The sequence below is a fragment of the Phacochoerus africanus genome, chromosome 3, assembly GCF_016906955.1.
Source record: "Phacochoerus africanus isolate WHEZ1 chromosome 3, ROS_Pafr_v1, whole genome shotgun sequence".
NCBI lineage: Eukaryota > Metazoa > Chordata > Mammalia > Artiodactyla > Suidae > Phacochoerus > Phacochoerus africanus.
The window spans coordinates 144,563,795-144,575,347 of record NC_062546.1 but is presented as its reverse complement, the minus strand read 5'-3'; the positions used below and the strand labels follow the sequence as shown (position 1 = coordinate 144,575,347).

The window sequence follows — 11,553 nt, the reverse complement described above, 5'->3', positions numbered from 1 at the left end:
TATATGTTCTTATTATCATTTTGTTAATTGTTGTGGATTTGTTTTTTACAGGTCTTTTTCAATTTGATGACAATCTTTAATGTTGTTTTGGATTGCTTTCCCTTCTTTGTGTATCTACTGTAGATTTTTGGTTTGTGGTTACCATGAAATTTTGACATAGCAGTCTATAAACACACACACACACACACACACACACACACACACACACACAATATTGTTTTAAGTTTTGCTGGTCTCTTACATGCACTTCCAGCATCCTATATTTGTGCTCTTCACAATTGATCATTTTGATATTTGTGTTTGTTTGCAGATGGTTTTCTATCTTTACTCTTTTTTCCTCTACTAGTGAGTTTTCCCTTTCATAGTTTTCTTTTTTCTAATTGTGGCCTTTTCTTTTCCACCTAGATAAGTTCCTTTAGCATTTGTTATAAAGCTGGTTTGGTTGGTTGGTGCTTATTAATTCTCTTAGCTTTTGCTTGTCTGAAAAATTTTTGATATGTTTTAAATCTGAATGAGAGGCTTGCTGGCTTGTGGTTGTAGGTTTTTGCTTTACATCACTTTAAATATATTGTTCCACTCCTTTCTGGGCTGTAGAGTTTCTGCTGAAAATCAGCTGATAACCTTATGGAGATTCCCTTTTATAGTATTTGTTTTTATTTATATATTTTCCCTGTGCTTTTAATATTTTCTCTTTGTTCTTAATTTAGTCAGTTTGATTAACATGTCCCTCAGCCTGTTAGTCCTTGGGTCCATCCTGAATGGGACTGTGCATTTTTGACATGAGTGAGTGTTTTCTTTCCCACATTAGTTAAGTTGTCATGTATTATCTCTGCAAATATTTTTCTCAGACACGTTCACTCTCTTTTCTCCCCTGACCACATTAATGTGAATACTGGTGCATTAAAATGTTGTCCCAGAGGTCTCTTTGTCCTCATTTCTTTACGTTCTTTTTCTTTATTTTGTTTGATAGTGGTGACTTGCACCAATTTATCTTCCAGCTCACTTATTCATTTTTCTCCCTCATTTATTCTGCTATTGTATTTTTCACTTCAGTTATTATATTTTTCACCTCTGTTGGTTTTTTTGTTTTGTTTTGTTTTTTTGTCTTTTTGCCTTTTCTTGAGCCGCTCCCATGGCATATGGAGGTTCCCAGGCTAGGGGTCTAATCGGAGCTGTAGCTTCCAGCCTATGCCAGAGCCACAGCAATGCGGGATCTGAGCTGTGTCTGCAACCCACACCACAGCTCACAGCAATGTTGGATCCTTAACCCACTGAACAAGGCCAGGGAATGAACCCACAACCTCATGGTTCCTAGTCGGATTCGTTAACCACTGTGCCACGATGGGAACTCCTCACCTCTGTTTTTTAATCTTCTCTTTATTAAACATTTCTTGTATCTTGGTTTATGCCTTCATTCTTTTTCTGTGATTTTAGATCACCTTTACTACGGTTACCCTGAATTCTTTTTCATGTAGATTACCTATCTCCACCTCACTTAGTTGAGGTTTTACTTATTCTTTCACTTGGAATATATTTCTCTGCCCTTTCATTTTGTTTAACTTTCTGTATTTTTGGTCTCTGTCCCTCAGGCTGCAGAAGTGTAGTTCCTCTCGTTTCTGGTGTCTGCCCCCTGGTGGGTGAGGTTGGTCCATGGCTTGGTACACACTTCCTGGTGGGAGGGACTAATGCCTGCCCACTGGTGGCTGGAACTGTGTCTTTTCCCTCTGGTGGTCAGGGCCATGTCAAGGGGTGTGTTTAGAGGCATCTTTGGGCTCAGGACAACTTTAGCAGCTTTTCTGCTGATGGGTGGTTCTGTGTTCACACTTGGTTTTTTGACCTCAGGCATCAGAGCACTGGAGCCTCAGGCTCTTGGGTGGGAGCAGGTATCAGTGCCGAAATGGTGACCTCTAGTAGAGCTCATATGTTATTTTCTGGGACCTCCCAACAGTGTCCTCACTCCTTTAGAGAGCCACAGCTGACCCCCATCTCCCCAGGAGACCCTTTAAGACCCACAGGTAGGGGTCTGGCCCAGGCTCCTATGGAGTCATCACTTTGCCCTGGGTCCCAGTGCCTGTGAAACCTTGTATGCATCCTTCAAGAGTGGAGTTTTTATTTACCCCAGTCCTTTGGAGCTCTTGCACTCAAAGCTGGCCTTCAAAGCTAAATGCTCTGAGGGCTCCTCCTCTCAGGATGTGGAATGTGATGTGGGGCTCAGAAGTTTCTCTCCTGTGGTAGAACCCCTGCAATTTATTATTTTCCAGTTTGTAGATTGCCCACACAGTGGCTATGGCATTTGCTTATATCACAGAAGTTACCCTCCTACCATCTCATGGTGGCTTCTTCTTTGTCTTTGGAAGTGTCATATATTTTGGTATGTTCCATTATTTTTTGTTGATAATTATTCAGCAGTTGTGATTTTTATGTTTCCATGAAAGGAAGCATGGCCAAGTCCATCTACTTTGCTATCTTGTCTCCTCATCTCCAACAGAGTTTCATCTGCCCTGATCTGCATTTCTATAGATAACCTTCTAAAATTCCTTCAGCATTTTTACTACCTCTTTTTTGAACCAGGAGTCTAATAGACTGGTGAGGGCAGTTTGATTTTTTTGTTCTTTCAAGGGAATTCTCTTATTCTTTTAAATTAAACTAGTAGTTCCTCTGCTCCTTCATTTTACTTGTATTTCTCTGACCCCATGATTTTGGAGAGACAGTTTTCTACTGTGGTCTTAGTGGGTTTTTATGTGGGGGGCATCCCTGTTTAGCCTGCATGAGTCTAACATTTTTGGTGTAAATGCTGAGGGTTTGTTTTTTGTTTTTGTTTTTTTTTTGCCATGCCTTGAGGCAGAAGTTCCCAGGCCAGGTATCAAATTCTTGCTACAGCAGTGACTGGAGCCACAGCAGTGACAATGCCAGATCATTAACATGCTAGGCCACGAGGGAACTCTTCAAGTGCTGTTTTTGTTTGTTTGTTTGCTTGCTTGCTTTTTAGGGCTGCACTTATGGCATAAGGAAGTTCCCAGGCTAGGGGTCAAATAGGAGTTATAGCTGCCAGCCATAGCCACAGCCACAACCATAGCCACGTGGGATCTGAACTGAGTTTGTGACCTACGCCATAGCTCATGACAACGTCAGATCCTTAACCCCACTGAGCAAGGTCAGGGATTGAACCCTCATTCTCATGGATACTAGTGGGGTTCACTAACTGCTGAGCCCCACAAACGGAACTCCAAATACTGGTTTTTTGGTTTTTTTTTTTTTGTCTTTTTGCCATTTCTTGGGCCGCTCTCACGGCATATGGAGGTTCCCAGGCTAGGGGTCTAATCGGAGCTGTAGCTTCCAGCCTACGCCAGAGCCACAGCAGCGCAGGATCCGAGCAGCGTCTGTGACCTATACCACAGCTCACGGCAACGCCGGATCGTTAACCCACTGAGCAGGGGCAGGGACCGAACCCGCAACCTCATGGTTCCTAGTCGGATCCGTTAACCACTGCGCCACGATGGGAACTCCCAAATACTGTTTTTAATATGAATGCTTGCTATATCTTTCTGCTTTGTGTGCTGGCCGTTGTCTCCTTGATAGGGGGTGTGATTGTTGTGGTGACCAGAGTGTGCGCTAAATGTTGAGCAGGGCCTCCTCTTTGCTTTGTGGCTGTCACAGCCCTGATGGGAGGAGGGTTTCCTCTCCAGTTGTCGGAGTAGAAGCCCCCAGATCTGGTTCTAAACTTCATTGTCAGCTGGGTGGGACTAGAGTGCTCCCTTTGGGAGAGAAGCCACTGAGTATTCTTCTGCAGGAGCTTTCCGTAAGGAACTGTGCTTTGTGGCCCAGTGTGTGGGCTCAGAGAGCACACTTTGTTGGCACTGCCCTCAGCCTTTCTTCAGCTGTCGGGACACTGGCAATAGGCCTAGGTGTCCCTCAAGTCCTCTGCTCATAAAACTGCTGCCTAAGAGCCCTTGAAGCTTGGAACAGGACCGTCACAGTTGTACACCTTCACCTGCCATGGCAACTACAGGAATTAGCTCAGAGCCTGGCCTCTTTCCCTATGTGCCCACCCACAAAGCCTGTTGCTAACACTGGGCCCACCCCAGCCAAGGGAGCACCAATAATCTGCTCAGATGTCCTGCAGGTGCTGCACTTACAAAGCTACCAGCTGTGTGAATCCATTCAAGTTGCACAGCCTCTGGTAATTGGCTCAGATTTCAGCTCCATCTCTGCGTGTGGGCAACCCATAGGTGCGAGGTGCCCCCGTAATATGTAGAGGTGGAGCTGTGTCTGCTGTGAGCATGCCAAAAATGGGGCTTGCTATTTTGGGGTCCTGCCCTTCCCTTCACACACAGGCACGTGTGAACAATGTGGCTTTTATGGAGGACCCAGGCTCCGTACTACACACCCTCTAACCATTCCCTGGGATGTGGCCCTCTAGTCCCTTCAGTCTATCTCCATGCAGCCAACTCCAGTCCTCTCTAGGGTCTGTTAAAGAACAACTATTGTTCCACTTAGATGAGGTAATTCCAAATCCATACATGTGGAGTAGTAGTTTCCAGGGGCTGGAGGCCGGGGCGGGGGTTGGGGGGGGGAAGCTATTGTTTAATAGTTTCAATATAGGTGGTGAAGGAATTCCCATCGTGGCTCAGTGGTTAACGAATCTGACTAGGAACCATGAGGTTGCAGGTTCAATCCCTGGCCTTGCTCAGTGTGTTAAGGATCTGGCATTGCTGTGGCGTAGGCCGGCAGCTGTAGCTCCAATTAGACCCCTAGCCTGGGAACCTCCATGTGCTGTGGGAGCAGACCTAGAAAAGATAAAAAGACCAAAAAAAAAAGAAAAAAAAGGTGGTGAAAAAGTTTTGGAGATGGATAGTGGTGATGGTTGCACAACAGTGGGGAGGTACTTCATGCCACTGAACAGTATACTCAAAAAGGGTTAGAATGGTAAATTTGCACTAAATGTATTTTACACAACAAAAAATTAAAAAGTGGCCCAGTGTAGACCAAGTAAAGAGGAGGACCCATTATCTGGGTTCACCACTGGTTTTTAATATTTGCCATTATGGACCATTCCCTCTGCCCCCCTACCTTTACGTCTGCATAATAATTAATTAAAGAATTAGGGATGACACATGCTCTCAGCAGTGAAGTATCAGAAAGCAAATGGCCCTGCCCCATAAGGGCTGCCGTTAGGAATGCAATCCTCTGCCTTCAAGCACTTCGGGCTTCCTACTGCTGTAGGGTCAAAGATGAAGCTTCTTAAAAAGGCCTTGCAAGGCTTTGCACACTGTGAGCCCATCTTAGGTCTCCAGCATATCTTGGGAGCCTGCTCATCCTTGCTCTTTCTGCTCTGCCACAGTGAGCTGTCTTCCTTCCATTTTTCATGCCCCCCAAGGTTGTTTTCTCCTTAGAACATATTCCCTCCTCTCTCTGCTTAGCTGGCATTTTCATCCTTCAGAACTTATAGGTCTGCTCCCACGGCACATGGAGGTTCCCAGTTCAGAACTTAGCTGGCATTTTCATCCTTCAGAACTCCCCTCTATACAAAAGAGTTCCTCACCTCAGATCAGGTTAAATCCCCTTACATGATCTGGCAGCCCCACATCCTTCCTTGAAAGAGTTTTTATGTTTATTTGTTTATTTGATTATTCTTCTGTCTCCCCCATTAGGTGTTAAGCTCTAGGAGAATGGGAACCATCCAGTTTTTCTCACATTGAATCCTGAGCTCATAGAGGGCCAGCGCTCATAAGCCCCTCAGTCATTATTTAGCTAATGAATGAATGAATAGAAATATAACTAACAATATCAAACCAAGTTAAAGGTTCTTCTCTAGTTCATAAGTCATCGATGCTGTGACCTGCTTAACTAATACCATATTCTTCTCCATGTAGAACAAATAGAGAAAATTAAGATTATTCCACAGCAAGAGATGGAATACATTTCAGACTGATGACAAAAGGAAAGCTATTCAAGGTGGGGGCTCATTTTACAACACTGCATATTCTATGCTGATTTTTAAAAAAATTATAAGCGCAATTTGAAACCAGAATGACACTTTGTTTAATTTTCTCATACTGGTAGTCATTGATCTGCATTCATATTTCAGAGGAAATGCCATTGAATTCAGGAGAAATCTATTTAACCTGCATGGCATTCAAAAATTGTTAGAAAAGCTTAGCTCCTGTACACCGTGCCAGTGACCTTGCTAAGAAGGTATGTTAAACACTTAAATGTATAATTTTCCACAGGCGCTTTTGGTAAAAACATTCTTTCTTCTTTCTCAAGTCTTCCAGCAAACCTCATTATCCTTCTTGTGACCCTGTAGGCATCTCATTTTCTCTTGGCTTGTTTGCAAGTCTTAAAATATTAACTGCATCTCTTGCTTTAGGAAGGGTTGCTTGGCTACTACTCTCCATTTTTAGCGTGAGAATTCTTTTACTTCACTGTCGCTATCTTGAATAATGGAGTTTAATGCATTTTCAAAGAAGCCAGACATAATTAAAAATCTCTTATCTTTATTAAGTAGAGCAATAGTTATTCTCATTTGAAAGACCAAGGGGAATATACATGGGAGGGTATGTATTAATTTTGAATAATGTGGAAACTAAATTAAAATAAGGTCACAAGGTGTCGGTCACTGTGGAATTGGGAGATAGAAGCTGTCGGGGAGGATACCAGCTTTTATATAAGGCAGGCGTAAAGAAGAGTAAACAAGAGCAAGGATGCCCAAGGGATAGACCATCAGCTTCATTAGCCAGCTTTAAAAATTATCTAGGAAAGGAAAACTTGATAATGGTAGAAAACCACTGTAGAAGAGAAATTTGCAGCTGATATTGAGGTCTATGAGATAGTGAAATGCTGAACAATAATGACTTCTAAAAGATTATTCAGGGACTTTAAAAAAATTCTCTAGTAAATTCTAGGCTTTGTGCTCACATCTGGAGAGGAGGCATAATATTGCATAAAACAGCACCCCTGCACCTGAGGACCTTGACCTGTTATCATATAAATGAACACAGACATTTGGCTGCTTAAGCGTTTCTCAAAGTGGGCTTCAACTGTGGAATGTTAAAAGGGATTACAGCAGCACTTCTCAGAGACTTTAATATGTTGACGAATACTGGCAACCATTTCTAAGAATGGGGTATATTATGCCCCGAATTTTTGGAAGATATCATCTTGGTTTTGTGTTTTGCTTTACAATTGTGTGTGTTTCAGGAGGAACAGTTTGTGCACTTCTGAGACTAGTAGAGCCTGGAACACACTCTGGTAAATGATGACTTTAAAAAACAGACCATGCATTATGAAATTAGTTTTGGAAATCTCTTTATCAGCTAGTATATCAAGCACTCAAATCATTGAGAAATGGGATAGGACTTATAACAGGCAGTTCTAAAATCCTGTGCTCTTCACAACAGCAGATCCCTAATAGCTGAAAAGTGGCAACTAGCTGAGTGTCCATCAATTGGTAAATGGGCAAACAACATGTGAATAATATGTTAATAATAGAATATTATTCAGCTATAGAAAGGAATGAAGTACTGATACTGCCATAATGTGGATGAACCTTGAAAACATGATGCTAAGTGAAAGAAACTAGACACAAAAGGCTCCATGTTGTTATAATTCCATTTGTATGAAATGTCTGGAATAGGTAAATCCATAGAGACAGAAGGCAAATTAGTAGTTAACAGAGACAAGTAGGAGAGGAAAATGAGTGGCTGCTAATGGGTATGGAGTTTCTTTAAAGGATGAGAGATCTGGAATTAGATAGTTATGATGGCTGAACAACCTTGTGAATATGTGAACATACTAAAAATCACCAAACTGTATACTTTTAAAAAGTATAGTATGTAGTAAGATTTTATAGTATGTGACCTTTATTTCAATTAAAAAAGAAAAAATCCAGGACCCCTCCAAAACAAATGAGTCTCTCTCCCATATTATAGGAATTGACAACCCATCTTTTCTTGTCATAATTATATTTAATGAAGATACTAGCTGGTATTTACAGAAGATATACATACATACAATTCCTACACATTAAATGTAGCCTAATTGTGAAAACAGGAAAAAATGTACTCCAAAATTACATACTAAATAAAATAAATAAAAAGTAATTATTTGGCACAATATCTATTATATAGCAAATAAATAACTCTATACCATTGCTTGAATGAACTATTTACAATCTATTTGAAAGTGCAAAACAATTGTTGAAAATTAAGATATTTGTAATAACATTTGAGTCCAGAAAATATGTGTTTTTTTAAATCAGTAACAATAATTAGCCAATAGTAAAGGTTTTTTAATGCCCAGGAAAATACTTTAATTTTGAAAAATGTTTGTGCATGTTGTGCTCTTTTGAAATGTCATTTTTTAAATCTTAATGCTGGCAATTTTAAGAACCTTGAAGTGGAATTCCTCTGTATGTAATCCTGATGTGTAAGTTTTAAAAAGTTAAATTGTAAACATAAATGTTTTTCTATATGTCATTCAGAAATTACAGACCAGTCCTCCCTAAGTTACATAAATAGCCATAATGTTTTATAGCAATGTGGTCAGGTACAATTCCTTCAAAGGTAAGACTATGAAGATGGAAGAATATAGCCTCTAATTTGGATTTACATGGATTTCTCAACACCTTCCAAAAAAACCCATGCTCAAATCAAGATGTTGAGTTAAAAATTAGGAAACTACACTACCACTGATGTAGCCACATAAATACCATTTATAGCACATCTCATCCTGTAAACATTCCTAGAAAAAAATGTCAGGAGCTTGATACGTCTCTTGACAATGATAATTCTACCAAACTCTTCATGTTGGTCTTATGTCTTAGCTAAAAAGATGGCACAATTGGAAATAAACTGGGGTGACTACAAACTGGGGATTTCTAAGCTACAGTGTGCAAGCTGTATGCAAGTCAAAGAATTTCTTCTTTTTTCATGATGCTGGTAAGCTGAATGTAGCCCTGAGATATCTCAGGATGGATTTTTGCTTGTTTTACAGAATTCTCTAGGGACAATACAGTCAGTGGCAGCATAAATGGCATTTTTGAAAGATTGTGGACTGGAGGCAAACTGTTGTTCTGGGCACTTTAAATATCTATGGTCGACGAGGCTCTAATCTGTGTGACATCTGTGATAAAGTTCTCTGGTTGTCAATCACATTTAATTGCCGTACATAACTCCGGACATCCTGATGGTTCTTGTTAGCTTGAGCTGCATCAGGATCTGTTCAAAGAGAAAAGGGCAGAATTGGCGTTGCATAATATATGTGTACAAGATACAGCTTTATTTTCTCCAACTTATTATATTGATCATGGGTTCCTGGGTTCCAGCCACACATTTCAACATATCATATTCACTGAAATGTTTCTGCTTGGATGTTCCATCTCCTCCCTCCCACCCTTTCTTCCCCAGAATACCTATTTTGATCATTTTCCTTTGCATTGCATATTAAAAAAAAAAAAAGCACCAAATAAAAGCGAAAGCACCACCTGACAGCCCCTGGTGCTACATTAAAGTTGTTTCCCCTGCCGTCCCACCTACATTCCACACTCTGATCTCTACTCCCTTTGATCCAGATGAGGACTAATGGCAAAAAGACATAGTTTTCATTAGCTCCTAACAAAAGCACTTAACACCTGGGCTGAACTGAAGCAAGCCAGTGAGTCTAGTAAGTCCGATTCCCCTTGATATTTGCATACAATATATAGATAGCACTGCTGCACAGATGATGTGTTCTTAGAGACTGTCCATATTAAGAAAAAAAAAATCAGTTCAGGGGCTGAAGTCATGTCTTCTGTCAGAACTTTGATTCTCTGATGCTGTAGGTTCAGAAATCCCAATTACCATTCTATTCTCATCCATTCCCTAAAGCACATGAACAACAGAACTAACTGAAGTTAACCAGTTTCCCTAAAACCAGGCTGAAAGAAGGATCAAATGCCCAGATCCCTACGCTGGGAACAGACGTGAATAAGGAAGGCTGTCTGACAGGGGTGAGCTGGAAACACAGTTCCCTTCAGAAGGGACTACTTGGTTCCTTCGTGCTGATGCGATGCGGGGTCCGCACCCTGAATTGTCGGATCTTCCTGTTTTTCTAGAGAAATGAGAAATCTGGATTTCTTCCCCAGGAATTCTTCCATTTTTTTTAAATGGTGACACTATTTCAACATAAAAGGGAAAAAAATGCTCTGTTTAGACCCAGCATCTCTGCTGTGGACCATGGGCTGCCTCTGCCCCATGGATCCCCAGGGTGGGTCACTGGGAGTGGCCAAGCCAGCCTGGACTCTGGACCAGGGTTCTCTGCACCACAGCACACCACCTTCTGCAGCCCATCTGTTCTTAGATCCACACACCACTCCCAAAGACAATTAGAATGCCATCTGCATGAGGGGTGAAGGGGAGTGTTGCAGGTCTGAACACAGAAAAGCAGAGAGAAGATACAAAGGCCCTCACTTGCTCTAAGAAGAAACTCATCAGTATAATTATCGCATATAAATAATACCATAGTGTTTAATTTCCTCGCTTGTCACTGGCAGTGTACTCTACATGTACAATATACTGTAATTACATTGTACATATTCCCACAATGTTTATGAATCTATTCCTATAGCTTTATCTATAGACTGTTGACTTCAGCGCTGAGCAGCTGTTGTTTACCAGCAGTTACTGATAACTTCAACAAATGCAGTGCAAATTTATGTATATATATATTTAATTTCCCCCCACATCTCTAGGAGAAGAGGTAGGAGAATGTAGGATTTACTTTCAAAGAAGTTTATGGAACAAAACATATTCTATCTCAATTTCTTCTTGGGTCCTTGGACCTCGTGGAGAACCTTCTCAAGGTTTTGAACTTTCTTAGGCACACAGCATTTTGCGTTTATTTATTTATTTATTTTTGTCTTTTTGCTATATCTTTGGGCCGCTCCTGCGGCATATGGAGGTTCCCAGGCTAGGGGTCCAATCGGAGCTGTAGCCACCAGCCTACGCCAGAGCCACAGCAACGCAGGATCCGAGCCGCGTCTGCAACCTACACCACAGCTCACGGCAATGCCGGATCGTTAACCCACTGAGCAAGGGCAGGGACCAAACCCGCAACCTCATGGTTCCTAGTCGGATTCGTTAACCACTGCGCCACGACGGGAACTCCGCATTTTGCATTTAATTTCGGAAATTTCCTAGACCCCTGTTGAAGGGCCATGAATTCTAAAATAGAGACCCTTGTTTTAGACTGGAATCACTTATGTATCCTCATATTCACTTGTATAACTGCTTTATGGCCATGTCTCTATACATATGGTAAATTACTAGATGAAGAGATTGAAGACACTTTAATTCTAGGAGAATCTACATAAGAATGGTTGATGTGCAAGGCTGTTCTCATTTTGGAAGGAAGAAGAGGCACAGTCATTTAATAAACTTTTTTTTTTTTTTTGTCTTTTTAGGGCTGCACCTGCAGCATATGGAAGTTCCCAGGCCAGGGGTCAAATTGGAGCTACAGCTGCTGGCCTACACCACAGCCACAGCAACACCAGATCTGAGCCACATCTGTGACCTA

At 41.4% G+C, this 11,553-nt stretch overlaps 1 protein-coding gene across 1 annotated transcript in view; it reads right to left on the bottom strand.

Moving 5' to 3' along the window:
* Positions 1 to 7,947: 7,947 nt before the first annotated feature.
* Positions 7,948 to 11,553, bottom strand: part of RAPGEF4 (Rap guanine nucleotide exchange factor 4) — a 321,086-nt gene continuing 317,480 nt past the window's right edge. Inside the window, exon 31 of the mRNA XM_047772895.1 lies at positions 7,948 to 9,218. Coding sequence (XP_047628851.1) covers positions 9,091 to 9,218 — 128 coding nt within the window. The 3' untranslated portion in view covers positions 7,948 to 9,090. The remainder of the gene's footprint in view (positions 9,219 to 11,553) is intronic.